Genomic DNA, 21,910 nt, shown 5'->3' with positions numbered 1-21,910 from the left:
CACGGGGCACACCGTATGGGGGCATCTGTTACCGGCACGCACAGTTCAGTGAGATTACGGTTTAGAAGCCATTAAAAAAACTCATCACAGCAGACATGACTCATTGAGTGACTGAAAGGGCGATGAGAAGCCATCATGTCCCCACGAGCTGTGGAAGGAGCCTTTATTTTAGGAACAGCTTCTTATTTTGCAAACCAAATGAGTAAACTAAGAAGTCACATTGTTTACAGCGGGACGGGGCTGACTAGCCGTGGCTGCGTCTCCATGGAAACAGTGCAGCCTACCGCTCAGCGCTCTACCGATCGATGCTTCCGGTTTCGATTGCATACCCTGTGCAGTCTCAGCCTGCGCTCGGCGATCTCCCTTGCTCACTTCCGCAGAGGTGTCATGGCGGCTCGCAGCTCGGACTCACGTGCTGTGTTTTATGAAGCCGTGCAGGCGGTGCTGGGGAGCTGGCCGGTGCTGCAGGTGACAGCCCAACATCAACTTACCTTTTAGCTAATGTTTAACCCTTAAAGCGTTCTTGCATAGTGACAGGGTGAAGGGACAGCAGGTCCTGTCAATCATGATTGTATTACAGATGGTCAGCACCTTAGTACCATGAGACTTCCAGCCTTGTACCCCATTTATGATTACCTGGAGGTATCGTTAGATCCGCGCCCGCCGGTAGTCTCGCGTCTTTGGACTGGTTGGATGGATGTTTTCTCCCGTAGACATAACATTTGTATTTTACTATTTTGTCGCGCCGCCTTATACGTAAACGGGATGACCGCCTCTATGCTGCCCTATGGGAAAAAAACGAAACGTTGCAAGCTATTTTTTGCTTGTAACAGATCCCTAGGTTACCCGTATGGAATCGCCGCAGACGCGGTTACGGTAATTCTGCGTCTTTACTGCGTCCCTGTTGGGATCCAGTCATTTTTTGCGTGCTTCACGATCATTCTTGTCCGTTATTAGTACATCATGTGTTCAGTAGTGTCCAAGAACAGTTCACACGGGCCGAGATGTTACCATGGATACTTAGGAGTTTTATATATTGGTGCGCCAATGTCTAAATGCTGCTGTATATAGACTGCCCCTCGTGTTATACGGCCATGCAGGGAAGTCTGACACCTCTTTTCAGCAGTCCAAGCTAATTGTGTTGGAAGGCTGTATTTACACGGGCAATAATAACGCGCAAGTTGTGTGTGATGGCGAGACGCGCGAAATCCGCTCGTTGAAATAATCCATTATTTTCTATGGATTAATTTACATAAGCAGTTTTTCACTCGCAACGATAGCGAAGGATCGTAAAATCGCAGCGCGCCGTTCTTTACTATCGTAGCATTAAAAAAAATCGCACTCGGACGCCACGTGAGTTGCGTGTAAGTGTAATGCATTTTTTTTACATTTTAGCTGTTGGAGCAATATGCGGTTTATTTTTTACGCACGCATGTAATACACGTAGTCCGGTGATGCGAAACACGTGTTAACGCCAAAATGCATCGCAGAAGCGTCAAAATCGCAGAATACGAGTGTGATCTACGTCCGATTTTCTGTGCCCAATCGTTCATCGCTAATGCCTCGTTTAGACGGAACAATTATCATTCAAACTAACGAAACTGAATGATATCGTTCAGCTTAAATGTGAGCAAACGATGAACAAGAATCGTGCAGTTCTCGTTTGTCCACTTTCAGCGGGCATAAAATCAGCGCCGCCTCAGGCGTGGGGTTTAAACCGTGACCTAGAGATGAGCGAATGTACTCATTTAGGGCGAGTTCACAATCGAGCACCGCTTTTTTCGAGTAACTGACTACTCGGGCGAAAAGATTCGGGGGCGCCGGGGGTGAGCGGGGGGGGAGAGAGAGAGCTTCCCCCTGTTCCCCACTGCTATCCCCCGCTCCACCACGCTGCCCCCCGAATCTTTTCGCCCGAATAGTCAGTTACTCGAAAAAAGCAGTGCTCGATTGCGAAATCGCCCTAAACGAGTACGTTCGCTCGTCTCTACCGTGACTGTTCAGGGTTTCACGTAGGAATGTGAAACGTTGAATAAGTGCCTAGCAACTGCACGACTCTTGACGCGAGCAAGTCGGTGATGACGTCACCAGCTCGTTCCATCAAGCAAGTGTGTAAAAGGGCCGGATGTTGTGGGCAGCGCTTAGATTGAATGATTATAGAGATGGATGTAAGATTCGTGTGCAGGAAGAGTTGCGCTGCTGGCGTGTGATGAGTTCGCGGGGACACAGTGCTGGAATGGGGTGTCCGGTGAGTATGAATGATATCTCCCCACACTTCTCGTTCCCTCAACTTTGAGCCCCGCAACTTACTTTATGGGGCTGAAGGATGATGACTGGGTCCCTTTAAGACTGTAGAGCCAATACCAATGATCTGCGTTTGGGTCAGTTCAGGGTTTCCATCTCTCTGCTCCATTTTTGGAGGAGACAAACTGAAATAAAACGGAAAAAAATGATTCCTCCCTCCCCCCCATTGATTTCAATGGAGTTTCAAAAAAACGGAAAGGTCTCAGTTTGCTTCTGTTGTTTTGGACAGAAAAATAACGCTGCAGACTGCGCTATTTTCCTATCCGCAAGCGTAACGCAACAGAAGTAAACTGAAGCCTTTCCATTCTTCTGAAACCCTATTGATCGTTTTTTATTTCAATTTCTCTCCACCAATAATGGTGCAGAAAGATGGAAACCCTGAACTGACCCTAAGATGGAAACCCTGAACTGACCCTAACGTAGGTGTGACACTGGCCTTAGCCATTCGGGACTTTGGCGTCATATCACTGAGTAGTGCAGAAGTCGTAAGGCGAGTGTTAGTGTGTTGCTGAACTCTCCATTTGGTCTGATAAGTAGACGCTACACGCCGCCCCCTGATTCCCATCCTTGTAGGATCGCCCTCAGTGGGCATTTGCTGGCATTAAACTGCCCTGCTGTCATTACAGGTGACTTTATATGGTGTGACGTTGTCCTCGAATGCAGTTGTGACCACTCACAGCCCACTTGGTAAAGATCAGCGATACTGGAATTGCAGCTTGTGAATGGGTGAGCTGCAGTACCAGACACAGCCTATAGACAAGAGTGGCGCCGTTTTTGGAGCAAAAAAAACCCAAAACACTTTTCTTCTAATCTTAAACATTCCCATTAATGATTGTTTCATGAATGTCACGAAGGGCCCATTCACAGCAGTGCATGCAGCTTGCACCCAAGGTTCCTGGGCGAACTTGCACCAGATAGCGCTTAGACATGTCCGTGTGCTGCCCAATATCCACCAGCAAAGGACATGCTGCAATGGGTCCGTGTGAAGAAACATCTGTTTGACCAACCTAGTTGGCTGTAATGGGTCCGTGTGCTGTTGTGGAATATACGGACAGGGAATACGTTTGTGTGACTAGGCCCTAAAATTACTGGTATCAGACTGAGGACGTCCTTTAGGGCTTAGTCACACAAACGCGCATTTAAATAAGCTTATGCTCGCAAGAAGCTGGCCTAATGGTAAGTTTATGCCTAGTGGAAATGCTGCAAAATTTCCCTGCCACATTTCGCAACATTTCCACGTCAAAATCAGTTCCTTATCCGCAGATGATTTCAGAAGATACGGGCTCTCCCCAAACTTCCGAAACGGCACAAGCGTGCCACGCTATTTTACGCCAGAAGTTCTGTTCCGAGGTGTGAGGGAGCCTTATAATACACGGTGACTGATGGGATTCCATACTAATAATAATTGATGGCATAACTCGTAAATTAGGCCACCACTATGAGCTTGGGACCCCAGACTGCTCACAGAGGGTCGCTGCCCTATGGCGATGTGCCCCTCTTACGGCTTTTACCGGGCACGGGGGTACTTTCATCCATGTTCTGTGTCCGATATTGAAGCTTAACCCCATTCAGATAAATGAGACGGAGCTGCAGTACCAAAAACGGTGTGTGGATGATGGTGGCGCTGTGTCTGGTAGAAACCAAAGAGGCCGTATCTCTCCGTATCTTTTGTGTATGTCCCTTTAAGTATCGGCATCACTGAAAAATATCAGGGCTTTGGGGAAAATTGACGTTTATGACCGGCTCCGTGATTGGTTGGTGTACATGTAGTGCCCTTATACCAGAGCCGAGGGTTGTAGTTTCCAGAGCCTGGGCAGGCGTGGATCGTTACTAGTCCCTGCATATTTTTAGCCATGTGCCCTTTCCAATCTCCGGTGGTCCTGGAAACGGCACACGAGGTTCGGGGTGAGTCACAGCGATTATCTTTTACATAGTCGCAGACTATAATTTTAGGCTGTCTGCCTCTGAACCAACAAACTAATGAGGAGCTTGTTCTTTCACATGGTTGTCATCCTGAAGCTGCATGACTTCTTGCGCAGTACCTCTATGCTTCCTGTGGGGAGCGCTGAACAGCTCTGTGTGGTATGGAGAGGCAGTGCACTGTATAGCGACTTCTATAGCCACATGCAGTTGAATATGGCGGGGCTTGTGTTTTATCACTGTTGTACCTAATAACCGTTTCTGCCCTTTTATCTTGTCAGATCGCTGTAGAGAACGGATTCGGAGGTCCTCATGTGCAAGAAAAGGCGCAATGGATGGTGGGGGCGGTGCAGGAGTACTTCTCCGCTAACTGTAAGTGTTCCTACATGGAGATCTTGGTATTGTTGTGTCACTGCTTACTTAGCCTGCAGCGCCACCTATTGGAAGGCTGCATTCCTGCAAGTCAATGTTAGACTCTTTATACAAGCCTTGTAACAATGACTGGGAATTGAAAGCTGAGCCAGAATCCATATGCAGACAGCTGTTTTGGGGTGTTCCATTAGGTGGCGCTGCAGAGGTATTGTTCCAATTCCCTTATTTGCATATAACCAAGAGGAGCATGTATGGCCTTATAAGTCTCCTCACTCACCTTCTAGGTGCTCTCCCTGAGAAGAAAAGTTAGTGTTCCTGCACTATATGCTAATCAGTCCATCTGATGTGACTTCCTCCTCTGTGAGCGGTCTGGCTCTCTTCCAGTCCTTAGTCGTAAAAATCGCCTTCTTTCTTGCTAAATAACGCCTCTACCTCTTCCCACTGGTGACGTCACACATTCCACCTCGCCAGTGTCACACTTTGCATTTGGGCCTATGTGCTGTGGCTCCCTCCCGGCCGCATACACGCGTCTCCCACTGCATACACGCTTCACAACCATGTGGCGAATATTTGAGTTATGCAGTCAGGAAGGGGTTATAGTTGTAACTGCACTTTCCAGAAACTTTTTGCATGTTGTAGGGATGTGTTAGAAGTTTTGATCGCTGGGATCCGGTTCCTGAGACCCCACTGATCACTAGAACGAAGCAGCAGAAGTGCTCATCTGAGTGTTGTCACTGGTCACTAGCTGAAGACGGGCTCAAAGACTTACTTGCAAGACGTTAGGCACTTCTCTCTCCCTCCAGGTATCCGTATCCCTCTTCCCGTGCTGGAGCGTCAGTGATGTCTGGGTAAGTGATCAGTCGCCGGTAGTTCCCTTCTGGTTAATTTTTTTGCAAACCGCTCCACCAGCCTCTCCATGGTGGCCATCGGTGCATCAGCAGTAGCTGGAGGTTGTATGGATCTAGCTTGGGACGGAGTGGTAGGCAAGCGCTTACTAGACCCTCTCCATTGTGGGCTCAGCCATGGGGGTGTGCTCTTAGTCTGACTAAATGGGCTTCTCTCTTCCGCCATGGATCAGATCTCTGTGGTACTGCAATAACTGATGGGAAGTGCTTTCCTTTTAGATGGCACAAGCTGCTGGGCAAACTATGCCTGACCCCCAGGAGCGAATATCGTTGGCATTGCTAACAGTGCAGCCGGAATAGAGGCAGAGCTAGCCGGGGGGCATTCTTTCCCCAACGGCCTTCATTTACAGAAAGCAGACAGGCGTTCAAAAGTGCAATTCTTGTTCAGTTGCTACATGCATTTACACGGGACGATTATCGCGGGAGACTGAATGAATCGTCCCGTGTAAAAGGGCCATAAGCAGAACTGCTGAGACTTGTTCTTCAGTACTTGGACGCTCAACCACTCGAGGCTGAAAAGCATCATCTAACTTGGGAAAAGTTCCCCACACACCGCAAAGTTGTGATCAGCTATTGTATTCCTCCTTACACCAGGCGGACACTTTCGCTGCCGTTAAAGATCCCATGACAGCTCTTCCTGGCTGGACTCTCACAGTTGTAGTAGTGCCTCCAGTGTAACACCCCTTAATCAAGTCTCTAACTGTAGATGGCGGTTTTATGTATTTCCTCTGGTTCAGTGCAGTGCCTCCACCGGAGTCTTGATAGCAGCTTATAAAATAGGGGGAAGTGTTTGTCTCTTCTGCCATGGATTAAGTCAGGAAACCCCCTTGCACTATAAAGCGGTACATTCACATAGCAAAGCAACCTGGAAGTATGAGACAATGTAATATCGAGACAGACAAAAACCATGTTGATTAGGGGAAGTGACAACCTCTGTGGTGGTAAGGGTGCGTTCACACGCAGCCGAAATGGGGGAAGTTGTCATAGTGGAAATTCCGCACCAAACCAGCAACAAAATGTGCTGCAGAGTCTATAAACTCCCCTGGTGTATTCACACTGCAGAATCCAAGGTAGGTTTTCTGCTTGGATTCCGTCTCTAAGAACTGCGGCAGAAATTCTTACCCGATCTGTGGTTTTCTGCTGCAGGTATTCAAAGTCGGGCTGCGTTCCGCATGTATGCAGATTTAGCGCGTTTCAGTAGGAAACTGCACAGAATCTGCAACGTTTTTTCTGCACATGGATTTAAAATGTGCCTATAGAAAACAACAGTGCCGTATAGCCATCGGCACAGATTCCCATTGTAGGCAAGGAGATGTGGGTTTCCCTTGGATGCTGCAAAAATCCGTTCTGTGAACATTTACCCTAAGAGCTGACAATCGTTTTTCACCTACACAGCCGCCTTCTCCCAGTCTGCTGATGCATGCACACACTGAGCATATATAATATCCCGTCTATACGTTGGACCCAGTTGCCACAAATGTTGGCACGCTTTGAAGGTCTTTGGTGCAGATAAATTCAGTATGTGTACAGGAAGTAGTCCTCAACATTCATGTGCTGCAGCTAACCACAGCCGCCCGCCAGTTAGTTACTGGTTGACAGCTGTCTCTCTGTACAGTAAAAGGCAGACAGCAGTCAATCAGGCTGGTGGGCGGACTAGTCTGCAGCTCATGAATATCAATGACTACTTCTTGTCATCCTCTATGCATGTGCTCATACTGGTTAAATTAAGTTTCTCCAAAACTACTGCACAGATGCACACAGCAGACATATCGATGTAATCCGTATGACTGTCACCATGTTATGCTGCCCTCAGAGAGGGGTGCAGACGGATGGTGACAGAGTCTCTTTAATAGTGGCCTTTAAATGGCTCCAGCTGACTACATGAAGAAGAGCTGGGAATGTTCGGTTTCATCCAACAGCTGAGAGAAATATATATTAGTGCTGTGTCCCCCTTATAAAACACTTCTACGCGGTGTCAAAGCTGCACCGATTGGCTGTAGAGTCTGCAAATAAAATCTAACATCTATGAGGTTTATTATATAACTGATGGGAAGTGCTTTGCTCCAAGGAGAACCGCTGAGACTTGTTCGTCAGTACTTGACCAACCACTCGAAGCCGAATAACTTCCTGCAGTTGGCTTACTATTTGTAATATGTCATCATCTGTAACACGGGGAATGTTCCCCACACACCAAAGTTGGGTAACCCACTTACAAAACACTTCTAAGCAATGTGGTGTCAAAGCTGCAGCGCTGAATACTGTATAGTATAGTGTAGTAGTAATACTGTATAGTATTCTGTAGCAGCAGCAATACCGCATGGTACTCCTGCGGCAGCAGCAATACCGCATGGTACTCTGCGGCAGCAGCAATACCGCATGGTACTCTGCGGCAGCAGCAATACCGCATGGTACTCTGCGGCAGCAGCAATACCGCATGGTACTCTGCGGCAGCAGCAATACCGCATGGTACTCTGCGGCAGCAGCAATACCGCATGGTACTCTGCGGCAGCAGCAATACCGCATGGTACTCTGCGGCAGCAGCAATACCGCATGGTACTCTGCGGCAGCAGCAATACCGCATGGTACTCTGCGGCAGCAGCAATACCGCATGGTACTCCTGCGGCAGCAGCAATACCGCATGGTACTCCTGCGGCAGCAGCAATACCGCATGGTACTCCTGCGGCAGCAGCAATACCGCATGGTACTCCTGCGGCAGCAGCAATACCGCATGGTACTCTGCGGCAGCAGCAATACCGCATGGTACTCTGCGGCAGCAGCAATACCGCATGGTACTCTGCGGCAGCAGCAATACCGCATGGTACTCTGCGGCAGCAGCAATACCGCATGGTACTCCTGCGGCAGCAGCAATACCGCATGGTACTCCTGCGGCAGCAGCAATACCGCATGGTACTCCTGCGGCAGCAGCAATACCGCATGGTACTCCTGCGGCAGCAGCAATACCGCATGGTACTCCTGCGGCAGCAGCAATACCGCATGGTACTCCTGCGGCAGCAGCAATACCGCATGGTACTCCTGCGGCGGCAGCAATACCGCATGGTACTCCTGCGGCGGCAGCAATACCGCATGGTACTCCTGCGGCGGCAGCAATACCGCATGGTACTCCTGCGGCGGCAGCAATACCGCATGGTACTCCTGCGGCGGCAGCAATACCGCATGGTACTCCTGCGGCAGCAGCAATACCGCATGGTACTCCTGCGGCAGCAGCAATACCGCATGGTACTCCTGCGGCAGCAGCAATACCGCATGGTACTCCTGCGGCAGCAGCAATACCGCATGGTACTCCTGCGGCAGCAGCAATACCGCATGGTGCTCTGCGGCAGCAGCAATACCGCAACGTGCTCTGCGGCAGCAGCAATACCGCATGGTGCTCTGCAAATAAATCCTATCGTTATATAGATATATATGTGTGTGTTGAACACAAAATGTCCTTATTAGGTAAGCTGAGGTGTGTGTGTATCTCAAAGATGTTAGACTTTGTTTGCTGACTCTACAGCCAGGTGGTTCTGGGGTGCAGCTTTGACACCACGTTATTTAGAAGTGTTTTGTAAGTGGGTTACCCAACTTTTCCCAGTTCTTATGTTTATTTGGATGGAGTTTCCCATTAAAGTGCACCTTGACGTAATTTCCTTGTCTTGTCGGTAGCTAACCTGGAGCAGTACGAGGTGGAGGATACCCTACAAGGCATAATGAATGACGAGTTCGATACTGTGGTGGAGGATGGAAGTTTACCTATGGTAAGGACACTTTATGAGCAAGTTGCTCATCCATTGCTGCGTATCAGAAAGAACAACTTCATATTCTCACTGGGTAAAGTACGAGCTCAGTATAAGTCTCCTTACACCTTCTTGGGGCTCCACAAGGAAAAAGTGGCCCCTCCTGACAAGAATTCAGAGAACACCAACAAGAATTCCTGCATCATGCTCTACCCCCATGGGCTCTGAATGTGCTTAGTGGCCCTTTATATTGGTGTACGTAGATGAGGATACCGGGAAGTGCAATAAAGCTTGTATTGAAAATAAACGGAGGGGTATTGGAGCCCCCAAATCTTTCCTTCTGCTAATTTAAATTATGCCAAAAGATAGGGTGAAACCTTAACCCCTTCAGAGCTGTGGAATGAGTATAAAGCAGGTTTGGTTGCCGAGCCAATTTCATAATCAGCAGGTGCCGGCTGCTTGAAACGATTGACAGCTGCCTCAAATGACCACGATTGTAGCTAGCTCTAGGTGCTGCCATTTGACAACTTGCATGCCTACTAACAGCTCCCAGGGCTACCATAGGTTTTAGCCTATGAAGCCCTGTTTGTAGCAAGGACTTAATAGTCTAATGTTATACTGCAGTACAGAAGTATTGCAGTATATTGTAGAAGTGATCATGTAGTTGCAAGTAAAAGTTCCCAAGGGCGATTTAAAAAATAAATTAAAAACGTTAAATTGCATAAAACCTCAAATAAAAGATTAAAAATGTAGCATCCCATTTTCCTATCTTTCCCACAAAGCAATCTTGGCAATAAGGAAAATTAACATAATTGCCATCACCGCGTCCATAAAATTCCAATCTGTTAAAATATTGCATAATTTATCTTGCACTATGAAAGCCATGAAATAAATGAGTTGCATTTTTTTTTTTTTGGTCACCTCTTCAAAATCATAGCAAAAACTACAATTTTGCCCACGTAAAACGCCTTCATACATCGCCATCCACAGAACAATAAAGTTATGTTGATGGTTTCTTAAAAGTTGGAAAACATAAAAAATAAACCTGGTATCACCGTAATCACACTGACCTGTAGAATGAAGTTAATGTCATTTTTGCCGCACTGTGTATACCGCAAAAGTAATGCCCCCCCCCCGGCATCCCATTTAAAATGTTAATTCTTCTTCAGTACATTAAACGATACATTTAAAAAAATACAGCTCGTCCTACAAAAAAACAAGCCCTCATGTCAACGGAAACCTAAAAAATAATGGTTCTTAAAGGCAAAGGTGGAAATGAGAAGAATGAAAACCTGAAAATTGGCCGGTACTTAAGGGTTAAAGGGATTATCAGGTTTTCTGTAAATATAGATTCATTATGGTTTCATTATTAATCATTATCAAGCTCGGTTTGCTGTCAGTGAATGGCAACATTTTGGTCAACATCCAGGGCCGACACATCCTCCTTGGCCATGTCCTGCTGAAAGGGTGCTCATTACAAGAGGGAGAGTGGGACAAGTGGACACTTCCATTCATTCACAGCAATCGGAGTGCTTGAAAGCGGTGAGAATTTGCAACATAAGGCTGCATTCAGACGACCGTATATCGGCTGGGTTTTCACGCCCAGCCGATATACGGCGTCTCTCTCTGCAGGGGGAGGAGGCTGGAAGAGCCAGGAGCAGTGCTCTGAGCTCCCGCCTCCTCTCCACCCCCCTGCACTATTTTTAATGAGAGGTGGGATGGGGGCGGAGCTAATTCCCGAAATTTAGCCCCACCCCCGTTCTGCCTCCTCTCATTGCAAATAGTGTAGAGCGGCGGAACGGGAATTAGAGCTGATGTGTGCAGGAAGCAGACAGCTCCATTCCCACTTCAGTGACCAGGCTTGGTATTACAGGCAAAGTTCCCATTCACTTCAATGGGAACTTGACCTGCAGTACCAAGCCTGGCCACTGCAGTGGGAACGTAGCTGTATGGTTCCTGCAAAAATCAGCTCAGTGCATCGCCTTAGCTAATCAGCAGCAATTTCAGACATCAAACCCCTGCTGATCCATTACTGAAAGCCTATCCTGAAGATTGGTCATCAGTAGTTTAAAGCTGAACAACCCGTTTAAATAACTGCGCTAACCTGCCTCTCTTTCCTTCTAGATTGCCCAGCAGCTCTGCTTGTTCTACTCCCAGTGCCAACACGGAGACACCAGCAGCGTGAAAGGGAAAATCGCTCAATTGACCCAGAAGAAATATAATGTTAAAGCAAACGTGCAGGAAGTGAAAGCTGCGGAAGACGAGGAGGAGAGCAGCGCTGATGAGAACGGCGAGGTAGGAATCGGGGCTCCTAAGTGATACATGTCTACGGCTCCCTGGATGGGATTTCATGCTGTAACCAAGAATGTTCAATTTTACTGACAGCAAGCAGAGATCTTTAACTTGATGAAGAACAAAAAGGGGGAGAGGTTTCAAAACTAGAAAAAAAGGAAATTTAGGAGCAGTTGTCCACGGCAACCAATTAGATCCCAGCTTCTGCTTTACAGAGCTCCGTTCTTAAATAGAAGGCGCAACCTGATTAGTATCTATTGGGAATTTCGCTACTGGAAAATCCCTTGAATGAAGCAGATGTACAGTGAATATCGGAAGCATGTATCAGACGTTGGGCGTACATCTGCCGTGTGACCGCTGGGGATTTATGAAACCGGATCCATAGGGGTTGAGTTGATCACTTCTGCATAGGAAGGAGTTGTTATGGCGAGGCATCACCTTCAACCCTTCGAGGACCAGGGGACATATTTGTCCCATAGTATTAAACTGTTTACAATTCGATTGAATCAACTGCGGCCCTGAAAGGGTTAAATGAGGTCGTATTAAGTTAGAAAATTAATACTGATTTCTTCCAGAAACTGTACCACCCTTGTCGACGGGCTGTGATTGGTTTAGACGCTGATCCTCAATCGCTTAAGTAATGGAATAATGCTGAGCTGCAATACCAGACACAGCCCATAGATAGGAGGGGTGCTGTTTCTCAAGGAAATAGGCCTGTTTTTGAAATATAATAAAGCCTCTTTAACCCCTTTAAAGACACAGAACTGTAAATGTACGGCGCTTGGTTCTGGGCTTTAATCCCCGCCGATAGCAGATGTACGGCGCAGGATTAAAGCCTCTGCTCCTGCAATCGAGCAGGTCGGGCCCTCAGCTGTCAGACAAAGCTGAGGACCCAGAGGAGAAGCTGTTTTTTAACCGCTTCTGTCTTCTCCTTTCCAAACTACATAGCGTTCAACGAGCGTTATGTACTAAAAAGTGGAAGTATTATTTCCACTATGTAACCAGGCAATCATGTGAGCGCCGGTGTTCCCTGCTACAGCAGAGCTGCAGGGTCCTAGAAGACCTTGATCCGCTCTGCCAGTGACTATTGTCCCTGCAGGGAATGTTTTACCCTGTAAAGGCCCATTTACAGGAGCAGATAAGCTTTGAGCGATCATTTTGCATAAAACATAATTGGTATTTAAGTAGCTTCTCAGCTACTTAAATACCAATTATGTATGCAAATGAAGCCTTCACTGAGTGCAGCTGAATTAGCAATTAGCTGCACTCAGATCCTTTGTTCTCCATGGGGAAACAATGCTATCAGCACTCCCCCGCGGAGAACGTCTGATAAAAGTGAGTGATGATTTTTAGGTGAGCTTGATTTAAGGATCACCTAAAAGTGCCCGAAATGCGGGTGCGCCGTGCCCATTTACACGCACCGATTATCGCTAAAACGATCGCTGATTAGCAAATTTTTAACGATAATCGGCCAGTGTAAATGGGCCTTTACTGGGGCTCCTATGGATGTCCCAGCTAGAGTGGAAGTAAATGAAGTTTAAAAAAAAAAAAAAAAAAAAAGGGAATGACCCCCCTGAGGTCTTAAATGATGATGTAGGGGTCATAAATGGTCATGGTTATGTTTTGGTTATCGCTGGGTCTTTTTTTTTTTTTTTAAAGACCCAGCGATAACCAAAACCGTCGCTATATGCGCCCTGTAATCAAAACTGTAGATGATATATATCAAAACGTCGTAAATAAAATGAGGAACCCGTTCATATACTTTATTTTAGCGTAAATACACAAACTTAAAATAATACAACTAGAAAATTTAAAAAAAAACATTCGTTTTTAGCTTTTTACCCCCCAGTAAAACTAAAAAACGGAAGAAAAAGTCAGTAAAAAGATATTTAAAAAATAGCCCTACAGAAAGAAAAACGCAGCAAAAATAATTTTGGGAGCTGATGAAAAAAAAAAGGCTTGTGAAACCACCACATGGGTAAAATCTCTAAAAAGTGTCTGGTCCTTTAGGGGTTAAAAATCAGCCATCGTCGTGTGTTTGCCTTCACAGCCCCTATACTTGTATGTTCACACTGAGGATTTTGAGATGGAATCCGCGTCAAATTCCGCTCACAATATGCGCCCCATTCTCTTGAATGCACGGCCGTCTTCACTATGCGGATTTTTCAAATCCGTAACCCCGAAAATAAAATAAAGAAATCTAAGTGATAGACCTTTTTAATTTTATGTCAAAAAGTGACATAAGTCCACATGCGGAGGTGCATTTGCAGAGCCGCAGCAGAAATCTCATTCCGCTGCACATTTTTGCCCCAGTTTTTACAGACGGAACTACGCAGAATAATCTGTGTTGGATTTCCCCATCTGAACAGCCACTATAAGGTTTCCTGCTTTGGGGAATCCCTTTTCAGTAGAAGCATTACCTGACCATACGCTGATTGCAGGATTTCCTGCTCCTGGGGGACTCCAAAGTTTAGCTGAAGTCTATGGGGAAACATGGTAATACATTGGCAGTTGCTCTGCAGCGCCACCACATGGCAGATAAAGCATTACACATTCCTTTGCTGTTGCGGCTCTTCCAGTGTTAGTGACGCTCTTTGTATTTGCTCTCTGCTGTAGTTGATGGATAGGAGGAATTCTGAGTGAGGGATCCCCTCTAATAAAGTGACCCTCCTGTCCTGGATAAACAAAGTCGGCCGCTCAACTTCTGACTACCTGATGTACACTGTTCATTAGTACTCTGACGCTGCTCTGATTGGCCAGTGCTGTTCATCTGAGTAGCACTGGCCAATCAAAGCTGTGTGTGTTGTTTTAAGACCCATTTACAAATATGCAAAGATACCTTTCAAACAACTGAAAGCTTGAAAGATTTTGTGATCTATTTGCATAAAGTGTTCCATTAACACTTTATCCATGTCCATTAAGACTTTATCATCCTCATCTGCATATAAAAGGGCATCCAGGAGCTGTTTCCAGAGCACAGCATGCGATTAATCACACACCCAGCTGTGCACACAGCTGTATTGCCCTGTTCACAGCTGCCGGTAGATTACAATGTTATCTGCCGACTCCTGTGGAGGTAACAGCCTGGTCTACTGACAGATAAATGTGTTTGCCTTACCTGTCAGGAGCTGAACGATGGATTTTAACCCCTTAACGACCAGCCCATAGTGTTTTTCCGTCCAGCCCAAGTGGGCTTTATTCTCTGAGGACGTAAAAACATGCGTCCTACAGAGAATAAAGCCCCGTGGGCTATGGACGTGACAGCTCCATGCTGTCGGTGCCCACAGGTAGTCGACAGCATGGAGCTATCATCCCGGGCTGCGGGCAGTCCCCCCCGGCATTGCAATCGGCGCTATCCAATGGATAGCGCCGATCGCAATAAAGTTTAAAAAAAAGTTTAAGAAGTTAAAGATTCAGCTGCTGTGGTGGATCGGATCCATCAGGGCAGCTGAAATTACTCACCCGGCTTCCCTGATGTCTCCCGCGGAGAATGTGTCCTTCGGGACCCGGCGCGGCTCTTCTGCGCATGCGCGCCAGACGATGACGTCACGCGCATGCGCAGAAGAATGGGGACCCCGTGGAGTTTAAAATCTCCTGGTTCCCGGCTCCTGAAGGTAGCCGGGAACCAGGGGATGTCCCTGGGGACCGCGGCGAGCGGTCCCCAGGCCCGCGATCGCCGCTATCCTGTGGATTGTGAAAAAGTTTTTAAAAAAAGTAAAAATAAGGTTAATTTCACCTCCCCTTATGGATCGGATCCATGAGGGGAGGTGAAAATACTCACCCTCCCGGTCCTCAGCGGTGTCTCCGTCTCCCGGATCCTGAGCCCCTCTGTGCACGCGCCCGATGTCAATCATCGGGCGCGTGCACAGAGGGGCTCAGGACCCTGGAAATTTAAAATCCCTCTGCTCCTGGCTGCCATGTGTAGCCAGGAGCAGAGGGATGTCACTGCAGAGATGATCACTGTTATCCAATGGATAGCAGTGATCATTTAAAGTAAAAAAAAAGTGTAAAAAAGGAATTAAAGTTTTTAAAAAGTAAAAAAAAAAGTTTAAAATGCTTACATTTCATCTCACCTCACAGATCATATCCGTGAGGGAGGATGAAATTATGTACCTAAGGCCCCCAGATTTATCCGCAGACCATACCACAGCTTCTGCGCACGCGGCCGTCGCCAAAGCGGCAGACGCATGCGCAAAAGCCGTGGATTGCCAGGATAACTTAAAAACTCCCTGCTCTTGGCTACAAAACTTAGCCGAGAGCCTGGAGATTTCACGGGGGGCCGCGGTGAGCGGTTCCTGATCACGTGTTCGCCGTTATCCAATGGATAATGGCTATCACGTAAAAGTTGAATAAAAAAGTTAGTTTCATCTCCCCTCACCGATGCAATCGGCGAGAGGAGATGAAACTTTTTACCGGAGGCCTCCGTATTTGCATCCCGACGCGATCCTCATCCGTGAACTTACCCGGAACTTACCCGCTTGCCTTCATGCAGTTCCAGGACCAGCTTGTTGAGCGTCTTCTGTGTGAGACCGCCGCACCTCATCAAGCTTACGGAGACTCACAGAGCGCCACTTTTTACACCCCATACCCACCACTGAGGTCACAAAATACCCCCCAAAAAGCATGAGAGGAGGGGGGATACCCGGTCTTCTTGCCCCATGTGCCCATCCCAACCAGCCTCTGTAATTACCCCTGTCTTCGGACATAAAACGCAGTTTATATTATTACCTTTATCTAATAATTAGGGAATGCCAAAAAATGGGGATGGCAGGGCGGGGGGGTATTTTTAGGAAGTCAATTTTTATTCCATATAAGTGGGCAATGGGGCCTGGAATTTATTCAGTTCTGCCCTGAAATCCAGCGGGCATTTCCTCCATTATGGGCCTAGCCATGTTTCCTTTAAGTAGATTAGGGCCACAAGGGGTATGTTTCTGAACACGGGACAAACAGGGGTATCCATTTTGGGGTGAACGTCTTCATTCCTATGTACACTGTCCAAAAAAAAACAGTTTTTAAATTGACAAAATTGCCAAAAAATGAAAATCGTAATTTTTTTCCTTTTGCTTTGCTTAGATTCATTCAAATACTGTGGGGTCAAAATATGCAGTACACCCCTAGATGAATTCGTTAAGGGGTCTAGTATTCAAAATGGGTCATTTGTGGGGGTTCTCTATCGTTTTGGCCGCTCAATGGCTCTACAAGTGGGCAATGGGGCCTGGAATTTATTCCGTTGTACCCTGAAATCCAACGGGTGCTCCTTCCATTATAGGCCAAGCCATGTTTCCTTTAAGTAGATTAGGGCCACAATGGGTATGTTTCTGAATACGGCACAAACAGGGGGATCCATTTTGGGGTGAAAGTCTTCATTCCTATGTACACTGTACAAAAAAACAGTTTTTAAATTGACACCATTGCCAAAAAAATGAAAATCATAATTTTTTCCTTCTGCTTGGCTTAGATTCATTCAAAAACTGTAAAGTCAAAAAAGTCATCGTACCCCTAGATAAATTCGTTAAGGGGTCTACTTTTCAAAATGGGGTCACTTGTGGGGGTTCTCCATCGTTTTGGTCACTCAATGGCTCTACAAGTGTGCAATAGGGCCTAAATCTCCTTCAAGCAAAATTTCTGTTCCGAAAGCCACCGGTTGCTCCTTTCATTTTGGGCCCCATTGTGCATACAGACGTAATACTAGGGCCACAATGGGTATGTTTCTGAGCACGGGACAAACAGGGGTATCCATTCTGAGGTGCAAATCCTCATTTTCATGTGTACTATAGAAAAAAGTCCTGTCTTTAATTTGACATATTTGCAAAAATATGAAATTTTAGTTTTTCTCCTCTAAATTGCATTGACTCTTAAAAAACAAACTGTGGGGTTAAAATACTTATGACACCCCTCAGTGAATAAGTTAAGGGGTGTAGTTTTTAAAATGGGGTCACTTGTGGGGGTATCTATCATTTTGACTCCTATGAGCCTTTCCAATCTTGGCTTAGTGTAGGGAAACAAAGTGTTCCTCAAAATGCTAAAAAGTAATGTTAAATTTGTACGTCTCCTAAATGGTTAAAAAAAACCGAACGTTTTTCCAATGTGCTCCCAAAATAAAGTAAAAGGATGGAAACATATATCTTCGCAAACATTTCTATATTATGTTCGCACATATTTGAGATATTGCAGTTGGAAATGTGAAAAAATGACGATTTTTTTTTTCAAAATTTTCCCAATTTTGGCGCTTTTAATAAATAAACACAAATTCTATCGGTCTATTTTTTCCACCTAAGTGAAGTACAACACGTGGCGAAAAAACAATGTCAGAATCGCTTGGATATGCAAAACCTTTCTGGTGTTTTTCCATGTTAAAGTGACACGTGTCAGATTTGCAAAATTTGGCCTGGTCATTAAGGCGCAAACAGGCTTGGTCACTAAGGGGTTAAGTTCACCTTAAAATCATTGATTAAACGAAAAGTGCACGATGTTCGCGTTTACACGTAATGATTATAACGCTTTTCGGTCATTTAAATCAATTTTGAGCGATAATCGTTACGTGTAAATGAGCCTTTAGACTATCAATCTACAGGCAGTACGAGGGACTTGGATAAGCGGTGCAGCCATCCTGGTTTGTCCAGTACTGGAGGATCGCCTATATCCTAATTCCCCTAGTGGGGGAAATGCATTTTCTAGCCAAGAACAGGCAGTCTTTTGTCTATGAACGACTGCCTGTTTACTGTGAATGGAGGCGGGCGGATGGAAGCGATTTCCAGCCCACTCCCTTCCATTCATTGCGCGATTATTGCTGGGATGGCTATCGGCTCTTCTGCGTCCGACAGTCGTCCCGTGTAAAAGGTCCCTCAGTTTCCAGGTAACGGGGTGCGCGTAGAACTGATCACACTGAGCCGTATAATGGGGCGTAATGAGTGTTTAATGTAGGGGAAGCACTGCCATGATTTACTTTTTGACCCGTTCCCATGAGTCCTCCATGTTTCGGAGACCTTATTCCCATCTGCTCATCTCTTCTCCTCTATTACAGGCAATGGACTGTGAGACGAGCGCATCTACTACCTCCACACCTACTACTTCTACTACGTCGGCGTCTGGTGGGCATGGCAGGGAGCCTGAGGAGGGGGAGACGGAGGACGATGGCTGGACGGTGGTGTGCCGGAAAAAGAAGTGATTTGCACAATTTCACAGAGCTTCCACAACTGCACAGCTAGGTGGCACCTTTGTCCCAAGCACACGGGGCGTGAGCTGCACTGTATGTACATGCCGGGGGCTGCGGGCATGCTGTGGCCATCGCTGACCTGATCATGAATTGCCCGTGAGGATTGTTTTGTCATCCTAAATGGGCCGAACATAAGTTATTATTCAGAGACGTACCGGTTCCTTGTGATCCAGAAGAACTCTTTATCTGTCGGACTCGTTAGCAGCAGCTGTACAACATGGCAGGCTTTATCTGACAACCATGAAGCACATGTCTGAGCTGCTGCAGAACCTCCGCCAGTTATATACCCGTCTGCTTGATAAGAGACATTTATTTTGGGTTTTGGAACATTTTACCTAATTTTGTGTGGACTTCATATTTACGTCGGTTTTTACTAAATGTGTCCCTGTGGTGAAGTATTAATAAATCTGCCGCCGCAGGGGTATAACAGGTTGTTCATTGTTAGGGGGAAAAATAACCATTTGCTTTTTTTTTACCGCCAGCAAATGGAGCACTTCTTCCCACGGTCTGTGTCTGGTACTGCAGCTCATCCCAATTCATGTGAATGGAGCTAGGATGCAATACCAGACACGGCCTGAGGACAACAGTGGTGCTATTTCAGAAAAAGAGAGCCTTTCATATATCACTTTGTGTGGAACCCCCTTACCTGTGGTTTATATCTGACATTTAGCTTTGGGTTACAAGCAGCCTTTTTTCTAATGTATTCCATGTTTGTGGGATTTTTTTTCCTTTTGAAGGGGTTGTGAAAATGTAAACTATTCATGGCCTATCCTCAGGACAGGTCATTAAGTGTAGATCAATGGGGTCCGTCTCCTAGGACCCCCACCACTCAGTTGTCTATTGGGCCACAGCACTAAAGCACTGAGCTGATTTCTGCAGAAAAACGTATGGCTCCGTTTCTGTTGTAGTGGTCAGGCTTGGTATTGCTGGCAAAGTTCCAATTTACCTTAATGCCTGCAATACCAAGCCTGGCCATGGATTGAAAACGGAGATGCAGGTTTCCTGCAGAAATCAGCTCAGTGGGGCCCAATGGAGAACTGATTGGTGGGGGCCCTGGTTGACAGACCTATATCAGTCTACTATTGATGACCTGTCCTGAGGATAGTCCATAAGTAGTTTACAACCAGACAACCCTTTTAATAGTTTGGTTTTTAGATATATTGATGTTTTTAATAGTTTTCACTATAACGCTTTTGTGCCATCCAACGTTAATTTACATCAGACGTCCGGGGTTAGTGTTAGTAGAGCCTGCCCCATTCGTGGCGAGTGTTGGGTAACTTTGATCCTGGACTTGAGCTGTTTTTAAAAGCCGGTGCTAACCGTGGCATTTATTTATTTTTATTCAAGCAAGTTTTATTTAATTTCTTTGTTTTTTTTACAATAAAACACAGTGCAAAACACAAACCGCCATTCCTGGAATCAAATCCCGGAACCATGACACCCGTTCTCCTGTTCGTTCGGCCAACGTACATCCCGTAATACTATCTTTATGACATCCTTGGGTGAAAGAGACATCTGTACAGAAACCATCCTATACTACGTCAACATAATATGAAAAAGATTGAAAATCGGGTAACCTGACCCAAATTTACAATGCAACCACAGAGACCTTTTAAGAAGCACTAATCCGCTACTGTTCACCCCTCTTACTTCTCTCGTCTGCAGCCGTCTAGTAAGGACTGAAGAAGTCAATCCGGGAGAAGCTATCCATCGGACATGGTGTTTTACAAACGTGGCCATAATATCCCGTTTTTGATAGCCCCATCGTTCCATCAATATCACTGAAGGGCTGTTTAGGTTCTTCCACATTGGCTGCCAGCGACTATGGCCAACGCCTCGCTATAGAAAACATCTGATAAAGGAACACTAGGGACCTGTATCCCATAGACATGTTTAACAAGGTCCTATAGACCCTGCCAGAATGACGTCAGTGACACACGGGTGCTAAACATATAAGATGGTCGGTGGGCTCCTGATGTCAGGACACGTCTCTTCTCCAGGTATCCCCGGTTTAGCCAATAAATAAGGGGTTCTATATACTTCATGCCATAAGAACAGTTGGGAGCGTCGCTGCACCGTTCTTAGAGACAAGCCTGGCACTGCTTCCAACACATCTGACCCTGTTCATCTGAAATGTCGCCGACGTCTGTGCCCATTTATTTTTTTAACCCTCTTAAAGGATCCTTGAGGATTTTAGAAAATAATTTGGCAGAATATTGATATCCATTTATGGGGTGTTTCGGCACTCCGAATACGATCCACCACCCCCAATGATGACATTTCTAAGTTAACGTGTCGGGCCTGACTCTGCAAACTACGGGGCAATTGTAGATGGCCGTAAAAGGTAACATTAGGCAGCGCAGATTTTTCCGGTAATTCTTGAAAGGAGCGTGCAGCATTTTCCTGCATAACACTGAAAAGTATATAGTACAGATGGTCCCCGACTTGCGAACAGGTTCCGTTCCAGGAGCCTGTTTGCAAGTCCAAACAAATGGTAGTATGGAGCGGGATCGCGGGTGGATCCCGCTCCATACAACGTCGAGTGCCGGCTGTTCTTACAGCGGACACCCGGCGGCAGCAGTTCCGACGAGCCGCGCCGCTTGTCGGAACTGTTAGCACTTTAAACACCACTCTGACAGCGGTATTTAAAGTGTTAACAATTCTGACGAGCGGCGCGGCTCGTCGGAACTGCTGCCGCTGGGTGCCCGCGGTAAGAAACAGCCGGCACCCGACGTTCAGGGGGCCCATACAGCGTCCCACGATGAGATCGCGGGACGTTATGTGGTTGCTAGGCAGCCGGGGACCTCCTGAAAGGCCCCAGGGCTGCCTATGCAGAGTGCCCATCAAGCGCACGGCTTGATCGGCGCTCTGCATAGACACCTCTAGGGCCTTTCAGAAGGCCCACGGCTGCCTAGCAACCACGATCTGACCGGACAGGCTTCTATCAGACTTGATAGAAGCCTGCCCGGTCCCTGCACAGTATGATGTAATGCCCTAGCATGACATCATACTGTGCAGGACAGATTGTTCGCATCTTGCGAAATTCGTAAATCGAGTGTTCGCAAGTCGGGGACTATCTGTATACCTTTTTACGCTGCTACAACTGACAACCCTCCAGCATAAAGAGTTCCCCCATGTCTGGATTATCTTGTACAGCCTGGAATCTGAGA

General features: G+C 46.6%; 1 protein-coding gene across 1 annotated transcript; it reads left to right on the top strand.

The window, feature by feature from the left end:
• The first annotated feature begins 367 nt into the window (after window positions 1-367).
• On the top strand, window positions 368-20,138 carry TSR2 (TSR2 ribosome maturation factor). The gene is made up of 5 exons (XM_066580560.1): window positions 368-468; window positions 4,503-4,593; window positions 9,162-9,253; window positions 11,357-11,527; window positions 18,549-20,138. Exons 1-5 carry the CDS (start codon window positions 388-390, stop codon window positions 18,690-18,692), a joined length of 579 nt encoding a protein of 192 aa, XP_066436657.1. The 5' UTR covers window positions 368-387; the 3' UTR covers window positions 18,693-20,138.
• The last annotated feature ends 1,772 nt before the right edge of the window (window positions 20,139-21,910 follow it).

Source organism: Eleutherodactylus coqui, chromosome 10 (assembly GCF_035609145.1).
Source record: "Eleutherodactylus coqui strain aEleCoq1 chromosome 10, aEleCoq1.hap1, whole genome shotgun sequence".
NCBI classification, from domain to species: Eukaryota; Metazoa; Chordata; class Amphibia; order Anura; family Eleutherodactylidae; genus Eleutherodactylus; species Eleutherodactylus coqui.
The sequence above is the reverse complement of the archived record's forward strand: the minus strand, read 5'-3'. Positions and strand labels throughout refer to the sequence as shown.